The 19601-nt window shown below is 46.6% G+C and overlaps 1 protein-coding gene across 6 annotated transcripts in view; it reads right to left on the bottom strand.

Moving 5' to 3' along the window:
- Nucleotides 1-18713, bottom strand: part of ITPR2 (inositol 1,4,5-trisphosphate receptor type 2) — a 334430-nt gene extending 315717 nt beyond the window's left edge. For 3 of the 6 annotated variants that reach the window (XM_083574843.1, XM_083574846.1, XM_083574847.1), the window contains exon 1: nt 17865-18713. In XM_083574843.1, coding sequence (XP_083430969.1) covers nt 17865-17956 — 92 coding nt within the window. In that variant the 5' untranslated portion in view covers nt 17957-18713. The remainder of the gene's footprint in view (nt 1-17864) is intronic. The other 3 variants (XM_083574844.1, XM_083574845.1, XM_083574849.1) reach the window with 2 other exon arrangements.
- Nucleotides 18714-19601: the final 888 nt, after the last annotated feature.

The following is a 19601-nucleotide window of genomic DNA, read 5'->3' as shown; positions in this document are numbered from 1 at the left end:
TCCATCAGCTCCATGCAGGGCTGTTTTCAGCCAGAACTCACTAGAACTCAGTTTTAGCCCCTCTCAGGTGGGCACCATTGCCAATATAAGAAAACAAGGGAGACATTTATGGTGAGTTCCAGCACTTCTTTTTCTAGAAAAATAGCACTGACTCCATGTATGGAATAAGTTTAATGGAGCAGGATTATCCATATATTGTTAGGCATGTTTCAGATAACAGCTACTGATAGGAACCGCGGAAAACTGGGGATGCCATGTTGGTTAAGATTTGTTTGAGTCTAAAGGCGATGGTGACAGCAGTCACGAAATTAAAAGATGCCTGCTTCTTGGGAGAAAAGCAATGTCAAACCTAGACAGCATCTTAAAAAGTAGAGACATCACCTTGCCAACAAAGGTCCGTATAGTAAAAGCTATGGTTTTCCCAGTAGTGATGTATGGAAGTGAGAGCTGGACCATAAAGAAGGCTGATCGCCGAAGAATTGATGCTTTTGAATTATGGTGCTGGAGGAGACTCTTGAGAGTCCCATGGACTGCAAGAAGATCAAATGTATCCATTCTTAAGGAAATCAGCCCTGAGTGCTCACTGGAAGGACAGATCGTGAAGCTGAGGCTCCAATACTTTGGCCACCTTATGAGAAGAGAAGACTCCCTGGAAAAGACCCTGATGTTGGGAAAGATGGAGGGCACAAGGAGAAGGGGACGACAGAGGATGAGATGGTTGGATGGTGTTCTTGAAGCTACCAGCATGAGTTTGATCAAACTGCGGGAGGCAGTGGAGGACAGAAGTGCCTGGCGTGCTCTGGTCCATGGGGTCATGAAGAGTCGGACACGACTAAACGACTAAACAACAACAACAAAAGGCGATGGGCTGAGAAGGAAGGGTGTGATTTGAGGAGGAAAGGGAGGGGCCAAAGGGCCCGGGGACCGAGTCCTGTGCCCAAGGGCCCCCAGAAAACTGGAAACAGCCCAGGCATTATCTAACAGGTGGCTTTGTGAATTAGCATAATGACTTCCAGTTAGCATATAGGGGAAAGCTGTAAATAAAACTTATTGCAAAAATCAGTAAATTGCCTCAGGTTACAGCCGCTGTAATGTCATGTGGTAGCAGAAATGCTCCTGGCACTGCTGATGTACCTATAACTAATGTCAAATATTAGGTCCATGGGCAAGCCCCAGGGCTGTTCTCGTTCCTACAGGGTGTACTCCTACTTGGGCTCAACTCCTACTGGGGCTGTGACACTACTTTGAAGTGCCAGCCTGCCACCTTGAGAGCACCACAATCCCCCTCTTGTTCATGCACTCAAAAAACAACAACCCAAGTCATGCTGAGCGATTTATTCCATGCAGCTAAAGCCACCCCGCCCCATGCTGACTGCTGAAAACACCTCTCCAAGTTTTATTGCATAATAGCAATACCCTAAAGCAACTCAGCTATCTTCTGTGACATACCATACTTTTCTGTCTATAAGGCGCCCCCATGTATAAGACAACACCCACTTCTTAGCATGATTTTTAAAGGAAAAAAATAGTCTTATACATGGAAAAGTACGGTAGTTCTTATTACGCAAACACTTTCTTTTGCCAGAGGAAGAAATGCATTGTTTTGCATTGGTTTTCTTATGCTACCATGAAAACCAGGAACTTGGTTGCTAAGTGAGCCTTAATCGAGAGCTGTGCCCCACTAGGCAGCAGTGATATGGCATGGAAAAATTTCCACTTTTAGAAAGACATTGTTTCATGACATTAATTACGAACATTATTAATGACTACAATACAAGTCAAACAGAGCAACTGAAATTATTACACTTGGCTAAACCATAGTTTAGCATTAGAAGACAAGGCAAAGTGGGAGGGTCCCTTGTCCTCTGATACAGCCACAAGGAGAAGTTCATTTTGCTTTCATTTTAGGTTAATCACAGATTTTTTAACATCAAGTCCTGACAAACTGGTTAATCTTTGCTAGTTGAAAATAAATCAACCTACAACCATATTTAAGAAACTATAATATTTCAACCAGCCATGAATAAAATTAACCACAATTTAGGGTTCAGGCACAATCCCAAATTTGGTGGTCTAAAATGGAGACAGAAGCTTCTGATCGCCTCATGGCCATGCTAGAGAAGAAGAGAGGGTAACGTGTGCTAGTCCAAGGTTCACAAAAGATTGTCCCTGCAAAGCTAACCCATGGTATAGCTCTGCTTCCAAAACAGGCCATCGCTATTCAAATCTAAAATAAATGACTGAACTATTTCCCAGGTGATGATCCCAAAGAAGCACATAATATATGAACAACTCTTCAAGCATGCTAAAATTAGTATGAGGAGCCTTTTCGGTGTTTTCATTTTCTTCTTAAAATCTAAATAAAGTAAGGGAAGTGTATGCTATTGAGTGGTTGTGTCTTAAAATATTCACAAGTATTCCAGCAAAAATAAATTTCAAGCAAAGCTTTGAATTTGTTTGAATATGACACTTAACTACACAGGCAGTACAATCTTAAACCCCAGATCTGCAGGCTTGGTTGGGAAAGAGGAGTCCCATCAGTGGGGCACAGAGTCGCATTGCTGAGACTCTCCACTACTGGTGAAAACTGTTCTATGGGTGTAGATCTGCCCCCAGAGATGCTTCCACTGGCAGAAGCTGGCTTTAGGACACAAAATAGGACATTCTGCTGGCAAGGCTTCCAAGAATCAGCAGGATCCAAAGTATTCCCCTCCCAATGGCTCAAGTATTGAATTGATGGACTTCCTGTTTCCGGCGGTGGGAAATGGTGGACTCCCACACGATCGGACTCCAGCCGTTTCGATAATTCAGGGCTGATATGCGGATAATTAGCCCTGGCAGCCTCCCAAGGGCAGTGGAGGACTGTCTCGATGACCCGCGGTTTGCCCCACGGCAGGGGCACTGGGTCACGGAGCAAGGGACGGACTGACACTCCTGCAATGCCACCCCATAGCTGGATGCATCTGTTTGGGAAAATATAAAGATTTGAAAAACAAACAGACACGCTCTGAACTGACAAAGCTGGGGGGAAACCTGCAGTATGTACCGTCTCTGGTGTAAAAGATCGAACTTCAAAGAGATCCTCACTCCCCACCTCCACTCCAGTTAGGCCTGTGCTGGATTTGATCTGTATTTACTTTCTACACAAACTAATACTTTCCACATATTTCCACTCAACAGCATTTTCCTATTAGAAAAACTTTTCAGAGTTTCTGCACAGCAGGTAGAATTAATATGACGTACGTGCTTTGTTTTGTTACCTAAATGTAAATCAAATAAACACACTGAATCAATAGCCATTAATTTTGGGCAGCGGGAAATAATTGTGGAAAACGTTTCAAAAATTTCCAGGAAACCCACATCATTACCACTCAGCTGCGTTTCCAATCCTCCTCCCCCCGTCTCTGATCCTGTGCCTTTTAAAGAGCAACCTGATATGGCGAAATAAATCAGGTGACTTTTTCTTGGCATGGAGATACAGTGGTACCTCGGGTTACAGACACTTCAGGTTACAGACTCTGCTAACCCAGAAATAATACCTTGGGTTAAGAACTTTGCTTCAGGATGAGAACAGAAATCGCATAGTAGCAGTGGGAGGCCTCACTAGCTAAAGTGGTACCTCAGGTTAAGAACAGTTTCTGGTTAAGAGCGGACCTCCAGAACGAATTAAGTTCTTAACCCGAGGTACCACTGTACACCACAATTCTGGTACCCCTTGGCCACTGCTGCTGGAGGTGGTCAAGCTAAAGGAGAGGTCGCTTGGCTGGGTAACGGAGGCCTCCACTGCAACCAAGAAAAGCAAGGGTGGCTGAAAAGTTACCTCCAACAGTGTTCTGGCTGGCAATGGCTAGTGAAGGGCCCCAAAACAGCAGAACATAGGGGTGGGCAGAGTTGGCTGGCCGTGGTTCTTCTGGATCTGGTCATTTTACCAGATAGGAACCCAATCCAGGCCCCTTAGCTACCCCAGATGACTGTGATGGACAGCAGAGTCAGACCAGAGTCTGGTGATGTAGTACCTCAGAACTCCACCAGAGAGCTAGTCGGGGGGGGGGCGGGGAGTGGAGCCAGTACTTTGGAAGGTAAAATAAAAGGAGCAGTTTCTGAGAGAGTGTTCAGACAGGGAGATGGTTAAGTAGTGGGGTGGGAGAGCTGAAAATAATGCCAATACATTTCACATCTCAGTTTGGCTGAATTTTTCCACAAGTTTATACTGTTCAAATCCATTAAAACCCACGTGGTTTAAGGAGCGTAACTGTCCAGAGAATAAAAGCCACTACTATGTGTTTTATTACAGATAAATTGGAATTTCAAAAGCAAACCACATACCAAACTGGATGGAGCGGCTTTGTTCCAGAGTACATCAACAAACCTTTCATGATTCAGACAATCCATGAGACACATCTACTGACTGCCTCATGAGCGTGTATGTTTGTTTTGGATTTAATACACATCATGGAAACTATTATAAAGCTTTCCATTGGCTTTCAGAGAGAATTACAGTAGGCCACAAACAATGTAAATGCCGTTCCTCTTTTCGGGAGTCTCTGGTAAAAAAAAATGCTGTCAGAATTTGGGAGAGATAAGGAATGTCTTCTCAAAACAAATAAAAGTGTTCACCAACAAAATTAATTCTCTAGAAGTACAGTGGTACCTTGGGTTACATACACTTCAGGTTACATACGCTTCAGGTTACAGACTCCGCTAACCCAGAAATAGTGCTTCAGGTTAAGAACTTTGCTTCAGGATAAGAACAGAAACAGGGCTCCGGTGGCACGGCGGCAGCAGTAGGCCCCATTAGCTAAAGTAGTGCTTCAGGTTAAGAACCGTTTCAGGTTAAGAACGGACCTCCGGAACGAATTAAGTACTTAATCCGAGGTACCACTGTAGTTAAATCTCTGAGTGAGACAAACACATCGTTCTAAATAGGGCACATGAATGTAAATACATGTACATGGGCACAAACTGCACCCTTCCAATAACCCAGTTTGCTTGGGCTGCAGCTCTGGTTCATAAAGTACAACCAGATCTCCTGTAAGAACAAAAACGCCACTCAAATTCTTAGCTTCCATAAATATGTAAAGTGTGGAAGCAACAAGGCCTCCTATTCTCCATAGTGCAAGAAAAAAAGTTGTTAATATACTTTAGAAGTATCCCTCTTTTTCTCTCTAGAGTTGGGAGAATATGCTATACAGTATATCTTTATCATCAAAGTTGCACTCATGAAGCTTTCATATGCTACAAAGCCTTCAAGTAAAGAAGTGTTCAAAAGAATGTCTCTTGCATTACAGTGGTACCTGTGGTTACGTACTTAATTCGTTCCAGAGGTCCGTTCTTAACCTGAAACTGTTCTTAACCTAAAGCATCACTTTAGCTAATGGGGCCTCCTGCTGCTGCCGCGCCGCCGGAGTGCGATTTCTGTTCTCATCCTGAAGCAAAGTTCTTAACCCGAGGTAATATTTCTGGGTTAGCGGAGTCTGTAACCTGAAGCGTATGTAACCTGAGGTACCACTGTATACCCTTATGTAAAGATAGAAAGCCATCACCAAACACGTTTATGAAGTGCCTGAGTAGTGTTTTCAGGCCCATTGAAATCACAATTTAAAGGCTAAACAAACATACAATTTGACAAGCATAGCGGAGCGGTGCTTAAGAAGTTAACAATTATAATAATGAGTGCCAAATCAATAAGGCATGATCAAGCTATCTACCCACTGGTTTCAAATCAATGGGCTTTAACACAATCCTTTACATATCTACTGATAAGTAAGTTCCACTGATCTCTCAGTTCAGTGCAAATAAGTTTGCAGCCTAAATTTGCTGCATTGTACCCAAAGTCTAAATGTATTTAGTCTTCATCAAGAAGAGAACAATATGGAATGCCCCAAAGTCCAATCCTTCTGGATATCAGTGCCACAGGAAATTCCCAAAATAACAAAACAAATAATAGAAGCAACTCCAGAAGTAGCCCTATTAAATATCTTCCACAAGTAAGCCACACCGCAATCAACTAATTACAGCCAACCAATCTTGGAAATGCTAACCTCTCACAATATCAATAAAAATAAATAAATATACAAACAGAAAACCTACCCATGTGATGCTGACACAACCCCCCCTACATTAAAAATATGTAGAATGAAAGAACGCCCCCATCTCTCTCCCCCACTCCCGTTTTCCCCAACTGCAAGATGTCTATGACAAAAAATGTCTCTCACCAAACATAAATGAACTGTGAAAAAGAATATGAATTGAAAGTAGAGACAATATATGTACCATTCCTTGTCTACCTGTTTGCTCTGTAATTAATAATAATAATAATAATAATAATAATAATAATACCCTGCTCATCTGGCTGGGTTTCTCCAGCAACTCAATAGTCAGCATGGATTTCTGAAAAATAAGTCATGTCAGACTAACCTGATCTCATTTTTTGACAGCATTACAAGCCTGGTAGATGAAGGGAACGCAGTGGATGTAGCCTACCTTGATTTCAGCAAGGCATTTGACAAGGTGCCCCATGATATGCTTGTAAAGAAGCTGGTAAAATGCGGCCTTGACTATGGTACCACTCAGTGGATTTGTAACTGGCTGACTGACCGAACCCAAAGGGTGCTCATCAATGGTTCCTCTTCATCCTGGAGAAGAGTGACTAGTGGGGTGCCACAGGGTTCTGTCTTGGGCCCGGTCTTATTCAACATCTTTATAAACGACTTGGATGATGGACTCAAGGGCATCCTGATCAAATCTGCGGATGACACGAAACTGGGAGGGGTGGCTAACACCCCAGAGGACAGGATCTGTCAGGGAACTGTCATCGGAAGAACCGGAGGTGCAAGGGCTCCCAGAGGTTGGGAGAGACTTATCGGCGGAGGAGGGAACCAGCAGGGGGAGAGAAAGAGCTCCAAGGGAAAGTGAGTCGGAAGGATGGCTCAGAGACAATTCCAGCGAGAACAGTGGGGAGGTTTCAGGACCTCCTATAGGGACACCCACTCCTCGCCGGAAACTGTCACGCAGAGAGTCCAGAAGGCGTGTTTCCGTTAAGGAGCTTTTATGCTGGAAGAAATTCCGTAAACGCCCACTGTCGGATTCTGCCAGCGACTGACGGAGCCATGCTGATGGAGCTCCGTTACAGACAGGGGTTTGTGGACTTAGCCAAACCCTGAGGGACTAGAAACTTTACGCACAAGCAGCTCATCATCCCATCACAGCAATCCGACAGTCCCTGAAAGCAGCTTGTGCAGAGAGGCATCATGAGTAACCCAGCCGGAACCGGAGAAGCGGGAGGAGCTGGAGCAGGTCCAAGCCTGGAAGAAAGGTACCGGGTGTTGGAGGTCCAGCTAGCGCTGCAAACGGCGAGGCTCGAGGAGAGGAGGGCGCAGGATGCAGAAAAGGCAAAATGGCCCTCACTGGCTAGAAAGATGCCAGGATTGGTGCAGAAGTTTGGGGGGGGGGATCCCAGGAACTATCAAGCCTTCAGGACAGAGATGCAGTATGCTCTCAATCTACAGTTTGATGACTTTCCCGACGAGGAATCGCGAGTGGCGTTTGTGGTTGGCCATCTCGAGGGGGGGGCGAGAGACTGGGTGAGACCCCTGATGGCAGGGAATAATGAAGTCCTGAAGGACGTGAGGAAGTTTTTTCGCGCCATGGACCTGATGTTTTCCAGTGACATTGAGCAGGGAGTGGTGCGCAGACAGTTGATGGCTTGTAAACAGGGGAGCCGATCTGTCCGTGAGTACTGGACTGAGTTTACCATGTTGATACATAAATTGGGGTGGGATCTAGCAGCGGAACCCATTCAAATGCTGTTTGAAGAGGGACTTTCTTCGGCTGTGAAAGACGAACTTTCCCGGGCGCCCAGGGCGGAGTCTATGGATCAGCTGACCAAATCGGTGCTGACCATTGGAGCGCACCAGGAGGCGAGAGCCTTGGAGAAGCGGGAAGAGAAAGGGGAGCGTTGGAGGGATTTCCGCATTCCAGAGATTCCGGAGCCAACTTTCCCGCCTGCAGAGCCGATGGAAATTGGAACAGCGCGCGCGCGCGCAATTTCAAATCCCAGTGAAGGGCGGAAGGAGGGGAAGAATGCCAAGAAATGTTATCTCTGCCAGCAGCCAGGTCATTTTGCCAGAGTCTGTCCACAAAGAAAAGAATGGCAAGGGATGGCGGGAGCTGTTGGGGAAAAGGAGGAGGAAGTGCTGGAGCAAGTAAAAGCCAGCGCCTGGCTGCCACCTTCAGGGCACCACAGCCAGGCCAAGGAGCAGTAAAAGTGCCCACGCCGGAACCTCCAAGACCAGCCCTAGTGATAGAGGTGTTACTAGAGCTGCCAAACGGTCACCCATTGAAGATAAAGGCGCTATTGGACTCAGGCAGCTCCTGTAATTTTATGAGTAAGGAGTTTGCAGCTGAACACCAGATACAGACAATCCCCTTAAGTAACCCCTTGCAGGTGACCACGATCAATGGGAGGGAGCTGTTGGGAGGAGAAGTCAGCCTACAGACCGTCCCAATGGTAATGAGGGTGGCCAGGCACACTGAAAGAATAGCGTTCAATGTGGCCACCTTGGGAGGGGCTCCCATTATTTTGGGAATGAGCTGGCTAGCGTTGCATGATCCGCTAGTGGGCTGGCATCAAAGAGTGGTCTCCTTTGGGTCAGCACATTGCCTGGAACACTGCAAAGAGGGGAAGGCTCCGGAAGGGGCAAAGGCCCTTTTAGCAGGGACAGAAGTAATGGGCAAAGGGGAGGTGCCCAAACAATACGCTGACCTGAGCAATGTCTTCAGCGAAAGGGAAGCAGACAAACTACCACCGCATAGGCCCTTTGACTGCCAAATCAATCTAGTCCCTGGGGCCCAGCTCCCAGTGGGCAAGCTGTATGCCATGTCAGACAGGGAGATGCAGGAGTTAAGGGAGTTTATTGATAAAAACCTGAAGCGAGGTTTCATCAGAGAGTCCAGGGCGGTGGGGGGCAGCCCAGTGTTCTTTGTGGACAAAAAAAACACGGATAAACCAAGACTTGTAGTGGACTTTCGGGCCCTAAATGCAGTGTCGGAACCAGTGGCTTTCCCCATGCCCAGAATTGATGACATTTTGACCAGGGTGAGGAAGGGAAAGATTTTTACTAAACTGGACCTGAGGGGGGCATACAACCTGATACGGATAAGGAAGGGGGATGAATGGAAAACAACCATGTTCACCCATCTAGGGGCTTTTGAATATCTAGTTATGCCCTTCGGATTACAAGCAGGCTCAGCATGTTTTCAATCGTTCATGAACCACGTCCTGGGACCTCTGCTCTACAAGAATTGCGTGGCCTTCCTAGATGACGTGTTAGTATATTCCGAGAATGAGGAGCAGCATGTAAAGGACGTCAGGGAAGTGTTGAGCCGACTGCAAGCAAACCAGCTGTGGGTGAAATTGGAGAAGTGTCAGTTTCACACCAAGGAGGTGGAATTCCTGGGGTACCACTTGTCAGACAAGGGATTAGCCATGGATCCAGGCAAGGTCCAGGCGGTGCTGGAATGGAAGACACCGAAAACGAAAAGGGATGTGCAAAGATTCTTAGGGTTTGGGAACTTTTATCGCAAGTTCATCAAGAACTTTGCCCACTTAACGGCCCCCATTACAGACTGTCTCAGCAGCAAGAAGAAATTTGTTTGGACGGCGGAGGCGGAGCAAGCATTCGAAGAATTGAAAAGGGCATTCGCTTCGGAAGAACAACTCCTGCATGTGGATTTACAAAAACCAATGAGAGTGGAGACTGATGCGTCAGACCGGGCGGTGGGGGCGGTGCTTCTTCAGCCGGGGAAGAGTAAGTCGGAGTGGAGACCGTGTGCTTTCTTCTCGCGTAAGCTAAACAAATCCGAGAGGAACTACACAGTATATGACCGAGAACTACTCGCCATTCACAAAGCGTTCCGGAAATGGAGACACCTACTAATTGGTGCACAACATAAGGTGCAAGTGTGCACGGACCACAAGAATTTAGAGTATTGGAGAACGGCATGAGTGCTCAACCAACGACAAGTGAGATGGGCCCAGGAGTTCTCCAAATTTTATTTTGAAATTTGCTATGTGCCAGGTCCAGAAAACGTCAGGGCGGACGCTCTCTCATGCAAACCGGAATATTTGGAGGGAGAGGGAGCACCCGAAGAGAGACATATCATTCCAGAGGACCGCTGGGTGTGTGGGGCGGCGTTGGTGGGGCAACGGGAACTGGTAGAGGAGACGGAGAATGATGAGTACGCCCAGAATAAGCTCCGAGGTCTAAGGAGGGAGGGAGAAAACCCCGGAGGTTTTGAAGAAAGAAACGGGGCATTGTATTACAAAGGGGCACTATATATACCCGAAGGGGAATTGAGAGGGAGAGTACTCAAACAGCTGCACGACAGCCCCACAGCGGGGCATTTTGGGCAACACAAAACCATGTGGTTGGTTACCAGGGAATTTTGGTGGCCCAAGGTGAGGGAAGATGTAAGGGAGTATGTAAGAGGGTGTGACCAATGCCAGCGAGCCAAGGGAGAAAGGCGGGCGCCGGCGGGGTTATTAGAACCGTTGCCCACGCCAGAACGGCCATGGGAGGCGGTATCGATAGATTTTATGACTGATCTGCGAAATCCAAGGGGAAAACCGCCATACTGGTCGTAGTAGACCTGTTAACTAAGATGGGCCACTTTGTAGCTTGCTCACATGCAGTCACGGCGGAAGAGACAGCTAAATTGTTTGTAGAACATATTTTTAGACTGCATGGCGCCCCCTTGAGGGTGGTCTCAGACCGGGGCAAACAATTCACGTCCAGGTTCTGGAGGAAGCTCATGAGCTTACTGCACGTAGAGGTCAATTTTTCGACTGCCCGGCACCCTGAAACCAACGGGCAGGCGGAAAGAGCAAACGGTATCCTCCAACAATACCTGAGGTGTTATGTCAATGACAGAGAGAACGATTGGGTGGAAAAGTTGGCGCTGGCGGAATTTGCCTACAATAATGCGGAGAATGTGTCCACCGGGATGAGCCCCTTTTTGGCTAATTATGGGTGCCACCCCAGGGCATTTCCAGGGGGAGGAGGGGAGAGATGGAGCGTCCCAGCCGCAGAACTTTTTGTAGAAGAAATGGAAGCGATCCATCCTCAACTCCAACTCAACTTAGAAAGGGCCAAAGAACAATATAAGAAGCAGGCAGACAAGAACAGAAGGGAAGGTGAAACCATAAGGGTGGGGGATCAGGTGTGGCTGTCAACCCAAGGGTTGCCGTTCAAGGGGGGTTGCAAGAAATTGAGACCCAAAAGATTGGGACCATTTGAGGTCATTCAACAGGTCAACCCCGTGGCTTTCAGACTCCGGTTACCGAACCACATGAAACTGCACCCAGTATTCCACAGGTCATTACTGTCACCGTATAGGGGGGGAAGTGAAGGGGTTTCCCCACAGGGACCAGTCTTAGAAGAGAGGGAAAGCAGCAACCATGTGGCGGAAATCCTCGACTCCAGGTGGAAGGGTAATCAGGTGGAGTATTTGGTAGCGTGGGAAGGGGAACCGGAGTCAGAAAACACCTGGGTGACGGCAGAGGAAGTCAATGACGAGGTCTTGATCGAAACGTTCCATCAAAGGTTCCCCAGGAAACCTCAGTCAGTAGCGAGGTTCCGGAGGGAGTACTTTGGCACCACCGACGAGGAGGAGGAATTGGAAGGATTCACGGGGTCGGAGTTGGAAGAAGGAATAGACTCCGATGAGGATGAGTACTTAGAAACCCGAAACAGCAACCGGTGGAGGAAAATGTTCGAGACTTCGGAAGATGAGGGAAGTTCTTTCAGGGGTTTTGCTCCCTCACCTCCCGCAGAGGAAGGGAGGGGAGGGGGTGAAGGGGGCCCTGGAGAGAAGGTGGATGTCAGGGAACTGTCATCGGAAGTACCGGAGGTGCAAGGGCTCCAAGAGGTTGGGAGAGACTTATCAGCGGAGGAGGGAACCAGCAGGGGGAGAGAAAGAGCTCCAAGGGAAAGTGAGTCGGAAGGATGGCTCAGAGACAATTCCAGCGAGAACAGTGGGGAGGTTTCAGGACCTCCTATAGGGACACCCACTCCTCGCTGGAAACTGTCACGCAGAGAGTCCAGAAGGCGTGTTTCCGTTAAGGCGCTTTTATGCTGGAAGAAATTCCGTAAACGCCCACTGTCGGATTCTGCCAGCGACTGACGGAGCCATGCTGATGGAGCTCCGTTACAGACAGGGGTTTGTGGACTTAGCCAAACCCTGAGGGACTAGAAACTTTACGCACAAGCAGCTCATCATCCCATCACAGGATCACACTTCAAAACGACCTTGACAGATTAGAGAACTGGGCCAAAACAAACAAGATGAATTTTAACAGGGAGAAATGTAAAGTATTGCACTTGGGCAAAAAAAATGAGAGGCACAAATACAAGATGGGTGACACCCAGCTTGAGAGCAGTACATGTGAAAAGGATCTAGGAGTCTTGGTTGACCACAAACTTGACATGAGCCAACAGTGTGACGCGGCAGCTAAAAAAGCCAATGCAATTCTGGGCTGCATCAATAGGAGTATAGCATCTAGATCAAGGGAAGTAATAGTGCCACTGTATTCTGCTCTGGTCAGACCTCACCTGGAGTACTGTGTCCAGTTCTGGGCACCACAGTTCAAGAAGGACACTGACAAACTGGAACGTGTCCAGAGGAGGGCAACCAAAATGGTCAAAGGCCTGGAAACGATGCCTTATGAGGAACGGCTAAGGGAGCTGGGCATGTTTAGGCTGGAGAAGAGGAGGTTAAGGGGTGATATGATAGCCATGTTCAAATATATAAAAGGATGTCACATAGAGGACGGAGAAAGGTTGTTTTCTGCTGCTCCAGAGAAGCGGACACGGAGCAATGGATCCAAACAACAAGAAAAAAGATTCCACCTAAGCATTAGGAAGAACTTCCTGACAGTAAGAGCTGTTCGACAGTGGAATTTGCTGCCAAGGAGTGTGGTAGAGTCTCCTTCTTTGGAGGTCTTTAAGCAGAGGCTTGACAACCATATGTCAGGAGTGCTCTGATAGTGTTTCCTGCTTGGCAGGGGGTTGGACTCGATGGCCCTTGTGGTCTCTTCCAACTCTATGATTCTATGATTCTATGAACTCTGGGCGGCTCCCAACAGAATATTATTATTAATAATAATAAAGTGATAAAACACCAAACATTAAAAACTTCCCTAAACAGGGCTGCCTTCTAAAAGTCAGATAGTTGTTTATTTCCTTGACATATGGAGGGAGGGCAGGCGCCACTGAGAAGGCCCTCTGTCTGGTTCCCTGTAACCTCACTTCTCGCAGCGAGGGAACCACCAGAAGGCCCTCAGAGCTGGACTTCAGTGAACAATGGGGGTGCAGATGCTCCTTCAGATATACTGGGCCGAGGCCATTTAGGGCTTTAAAGGTCAACACCAACACTTTGAATTGTGCTTGTAAATGTACTGGATGCCAATGTAGGTCTTTCAGGACTGGTGTTATATGGTCTCAGCGGCCACTCCCAGTCACCAGTCTACCTGTCCCAGCTCCCAGCTCCTCAGAAGGATGTCATGGTTGATGATATCAAAGGCCGCTGAGAGATCCAGCAGAACTAGGAAACAGCTTTCACTCTTGTCCCTAGCCCACCAGAGATCATCAACCAGCGCGACCAAGGCAGTTTTAGTCCCATGATGATGAGGCCTGAATCCTGATTGGAAGGGATCCAAATGGTCCGCATCCTCCAGGCATGCTTGGAGTTGTTCAGCAACTACCTGCTCAATCACCTTGCCCAAGAATGGAAGATTTGAGACTGACTGAGCAATAGTTGGCCATATCGCCCGGGTCAAGAGATGTTTTTTTAAAGAAGCGGTTTAATGACTGCGTCTTTCAGCGGGGCTGGGGAGACTCTCTCACAGAGGGAAGCATTCACCACATCGCAGAGCCCATCGCCCAGCCCTTCCCGGCTTGCTCTTATTAGCCAGGATGGGCAAGGATCAAGGGGAAAGGTTTCACTTGTCCAAGCAACCTGTCTACATCCTTGAAGGTAAAAGATTGAAATTGATCCTATGCAACTAGACTAGACAGGACTCTGGCACTCTCCTGCCACGGCCCTGCTCCCACGGTGGAGTCTACCTCTTTCCGAATCTGAGCGACTTTATCTGCAGAAAACTTTGCAAAATCATTGCAGGAGATCTTGGGGGCCTTATCAGGCCCTTATGGTAGAGGTGGTTCCGTTAAATTACGAACCACCTGAAAGAGTCTCCTGCTGCTGTTTTCTGCAGATGGAATAGAGGCAGTAAAGAAGGTCCTCTTCGCCATCGCTATTGCCACTTGGTAGGCTCGACGTTGAGCTCTAACCTGTGTCCGGTCTGATTCAGAATGAGTTTTCCACCACCAGCACTCTAGCCGTCTCAACGATTGTTTCATTGCCCTCAGCTCTGGGGAAAACCATGGGGCTGTCTGAGCTCCATGCAATCGGAGAGGGCGCTTCGGAGCCGGATATTCGATAGCCCTAGTTAACGCCACATTCCAGCGGGCCACCAGGGAATCAGCTGAAAGGCCATCAACGTGGGAGAAAACATCCCCAGCATTCTCTGGAAACCATTTGGATCCATTAAGTGGTGGGGGCAGACCATCTGAATCAGTCCCACCTCCCTGCAGAGGAGAAGGGTCGCAGAGAAGTCCAGTTGCACCAGGAAGTAACACAAACACCCCAGTTAAAAACTAAGAGGAGGAGGAGGAGGAGGAGGAGGAGGAGAAGAAGAAGAAGAAGAAGAAGAAGAAGAAGAAGAAGAAGAAGAAGAAGAAGACAACATGCATGGTGACCAATGTACTCAATTCTTCAAGGGACCTTAAATAAAGAAAACAGTAGTTATTTTTTAAAAAAATAATGTATGTTAATTTTGAAAGAACTACATTTGAAGATTTGTAAATACAGTTTCACCTTGTAAGAGTCTGAAAACCAAATACCAAACTCATTTAAATACAAGGCTAGAAACATGAAATCCAATCTTATGCATTAACTTGAGAATTATCTATCCTGATGTGCAATAGGACTTGCTCCATAGGATTGCAACATTACACTGTCTTGTTTTTAAAGGGACAAACTTACGGTAAGTATCACCTACAGTCATTTCAGGATGCTTTGTACATAACACAATCAGAACATTATTTCTAGCAGAAAGAATTTGTTTTGGAGGCAAGTCAATACTACTCTTCTTTAAAATACATTCCACCTCAGGGACATGACTAAGAAAGTCACAAGGCAGCAGGGAGCATAACATGTAAATATTAAACACATGGATAGAACCATAAATCTGACAATCTTTAGTTTAATTTTGGGACACAATCACTTTCAGATTACTGATTTCAGACTCCCCACAATAAGGGTTACAGCCAGACTAGTTTCCCCTGCCCCATCAACTGAAAGTAGGTGACTGGGAGACAAAACTCTAGGAAGCAGTAACAATACACAGTGTAGGTTAAGTTGCAATAATAATAATAATAATAATAATAATAATAATAATAATAATAATAATTTATTATTTATACCCCGCCCATCTGGCTGAGTTTCCCCAGCCACTCTGGGCGGCTACTGCCACTGCAGTCATTAACTGAGATCATGCAATAAAACTGAACAACAGCCATATTGAGTCAGACCAAAGACTCTTTATCCCAGTAATGTCTTCACACAGGGCCCAGCCAGATGCCTATGGAGAACCCACAAGCAGACAGGACCACAACAGCAGTCTCCTGCACCGCAGCAATTGGTATTCATGAAGAGTAGCCACTGGAAGCATTACATGCCATCAACTTGCCTAATCTCATTTTAAAGGTTTCCAAGCTGGCAACCATCACTACATCTTGTGATACTGTACCTCATAGCTTAACTATGATGTGCTGTATGAAGTAGTACTTCCTTTTGTCTGTCCTAGACTGCAGAAATTCAGACTGCAAATCAGTTTTAAATGCTCCCCCATTCAAACCTATAGAGAACTAACACATTAGGGGAAAGGGTAAGTTATAAACCTTCCTGACATCTAGTTTTCTATGTGAATAAAGTCTTTTTTGTGTGTGTACAGGGAAGCATTCAACAATAGCCCCCTTGAAATTCCAAGTTTGTGGAGACTATCTGCATCAACCTATTCAGATACAGATACAAAAATGAGAACAGAAATGTGACATAAAACCTGGAAACCAATGCAAGTTTGCACTGTGGAAACCTGGAGGCTTGTCAACTATAATATTCAATGAAGTACAGTTATTCAGCCCACATTCCCTTGGATAAATTGTGGTAGTCACTGTTCACTATACCTATGAAGTATACCACAAAGTTTGAAGTAGTTCTTACATCAACAGTGGCATAATGACTATCTTTTTGTTTTTACGGACCAGGTTTATGCCATGGTAACTATTATCAGGCTGATTGACTGAAAAGCTTATCGTGAAAGCAGCTATTGCAGAGAGGAGCCGTTGTTTTAGTAATCGCTTGAAAGCAGAAACCTCAGCAGGAAGTGCTGTTTACGCAATAAGCCCCCTGCTTGAAAACAGGCACCTCAGTTGACTTGGGTGAATAAACTGCACATCCATAAACTTTTAACATCCATGAGAACAGGCTCCTGGTCACGCTTAAATGGCTTATTGTTTAAAGAACTGAGCAGAGGGTTACTTTAAAAGAAAAAAGTGTATCTCCCATCATGGGAAGACATACACATGGAGCAAAGTCATCACAATGCTATGGTCAGTGATCATGCACATGTGAACTGACTATGCAAAGAAAAATCTGCAGTTCCCTTAGTTTGCAGCAGCTAAAATAAGATCTTTCAAAACCTATAAAAAAACAATGAGACCAATTTCTCCCCACACTTTTATTTATTATTATTATTATTATTATTATTATTATTATTATTATTATTATTATTTTGCTTTGATACCAAAATATATTTTCACATATGATACTGAAGACACTTTTGTGCTTCTCCTGGGCTATTTGGGTACACATATGAACACTGTGAATGTGGGATAAACAAACTGAAAAGGACGTTTTAAAATCAAATGCACATTCTAGCTAATGCAGATTATTAGATTCAAATAGGTAATGAACGGAATGCAACAAAAAAGGTATCAGCATTTACTTACAACAGTAAGTAAATAGCTTAGCCATCAGTACTGCAGCAGCAGCGGGAAAATAAGAATTGACAGTCTCGTGCGTGTTTACTGGGAAGTAAGCAGCGAAGCTTACTTCCGGTAAGCATTCATAGGCTCAGGTGTGCAAGGGTAAGCGCTTTAATCTCACTGATCCCTGGCAAAATTGAGCACATTGCTCAAGGCTGCGATCCTATGTAACCCACTTCACTTAGAAGTAAGTCTCACTGAACTCAACAGGGCAGACGTGGACAAAACTGCACTGCAACCCCTTTCCCACGGATACAAATGCGTCTTAAAATTGCTGTTTCTTTTGGCTAGATCGCCGCCGCTCTCACTTTCAGCTGGGCCAGCGCGCGGTTACGGCTGTACGCAGCGAAGTTGCCCGAAGTTTAAGCGACCCGGCTTCTTAAAATAATTTCCTACGTTTTTTCTCTTCCTCTCTTTACGCCGCGCAATAGCAGAAGCTTCAGTGCTAGGGTTGCGGCCGCTGCCCATTCCTCTCCAGCTGTTGCTTCCTGTGCCTTACAACTTTGGTGTCCTTTTTCTCTCAAAGTCAAAGAAGGCTGAACAGCGGTAGCTCCCCAGGAAATCGAAAGGAAACAAGGACTGCAAGAAGCGCACAGGGAAGGTCTTCTAAAAGCAAGGCGCTGGTAACCAAAGGCGCGCGCACCCGCACCCGCGCATCCCTCCGCCGAGGCGGGATCCTCCCGTTCACACAACCCTTACCCCAGAGTGCTGATGAAGCCGTTCACCGAGCCCTCGGCGTAGAGGGAGACGATATCCCCGATGTACAGAAAGCTAGACATTTTGTCAGACATCTTGTTTCATCTTCGACGAGTTCTTCGACGCGTTTTCTTGCCTACCAAAACACCTTTATTTAAAAAATACCTTGCAAAAAAGGGTTCGGGCAAACCAGCGGGGCGGTCAATTTGCAAATGAGTTCTTTGCCCACCCAGCCAGCCACGAACAGCGCCAGCTGGTGGCGATCCGGGCCTCCAAGGAGATGTTGCAGCTCGGGGCGGGGGGAACCCCAGACCCAGCAGCCCCCTTAACTCCTGGGGTTGCTCCTGGGCTGCCACTTTCCACAAAAGGCTCCCTCTTTTTGCGCCTTTTTGCGCTTATCTCCAAAAGCGCAGGAAACGTGGTCCCTGCTACAGCAGTTGCAGCCTTGCTCGTCAGACCCTCCTCTTCCTTCTCCTTTTCGCCTCTTCGTTTAACTCCTTGTCTTCTTTTAACTCTTTTAATCCACGCTTCTTCCTGCGCCTCTTCTTCCTGCACCTTACCACCGCTTCTCTTCTCCTCTTGTCAGCCCTGCTCCAGCGCCCTGATTTCTCCAGGTTTTTCTGCCTAAACTGAAACTCTTGCAAAAAATAAAGAAATAAAAAAACCCCAAGAGCTGGTTCCCATTGAGTCAGCTGAGGATAGGCTCTCGGCGTCGTCCCAACCAATCGCAAGAGCCGACTGCGCTGTGGGGCGGAGCTCAGGGAAGGTAAAAGAGGAGGGGGGAGCGGAATGCCCCAAGGTGTGTTCTCTGCTGAGCAATCTCTGCCTGTGCTGTTCAAAGAAATGTGGAGAGGTGATTCATGCCGTGCTACCTTACTTATAACTTATAACCAGCTGTATTTTCAGAGGAAGGACGCCTCAGTGCGGTCTGCATATGTGCTGTCAGGAAGATTTTGGGCATCACATGGCAGGACATAGTCTAGATGAGCTCTCCCAAGCTCACATTCCCAGCATGAAACAAAAAAAATTTTTTTCTTTCCAGTAGCACCTTAAAGACCAACTAAGTTAGTTCTTGGTATGAGCTTTCGTGTGCATGCACACTTCGTCAGATACACTGAAACAGAAGTTGCCAGATCCTTCTATATAGTGAGAAGGTGGGGAGGGGTATTACTCAGAAGGGTGGTGGGAATGGGTGGTTGGCAGATAGCTGTGATGAGCCTGTTGACGGCTCTTAACGACTGCAATAGGTCTTACAGGAAAAAGCAAGGGGTGAGAAGGTGAAAAATGGCTTTGTCATGTATAATGAGATAAGAATCCAATGTCTTTGTTCAGACCAGGTCTCTCCATGTCTCCAGGTCTCTTCCCAGCATGTCTCCAGGTCTCTTCCCAGCATGGTTGCACTTTTGTGTCAGCGACCTCTACGCTGGCTTGGTCATGTACACAGAACGGCAGATGGCAGAATCCCCAGGGATGTGCTTTGTGGGGAGCTGGCTTCAGACACCAAACGTGTTGACAGACCAACTCTGTGATACAAAGATGTCTGCAATTGTGACATGAAAGTTGGCAACATTCACCCTACAGGTTGTGTATCCACACCAGTGACTACAGAATAACTACTGAGAGGAGTACAGAGAGAAGAAACACCATGGTGCATCTCTAACAGCAAATCTGGACGCCTTCATCTGACCCAGCTGCAATAAAACATGTCTATCCCTTATTGGTCTCTATAGCTACAACAGG

The sequence above is a fragment of the Podarcis filfolensis genome (assembly GCF_964270895.1).
Source record: "Podarcis filfolensis genome assembly, chromosome: 10".
NCBI lineage: Eukaryota > Metazoa > Chordata > Lepidosauria > Squamata > Lacertidae > Podarcis > Podarcis filfolensis.
This window is presented reverse-complemented; position numbering and strand designations above follow the sequence as displayed.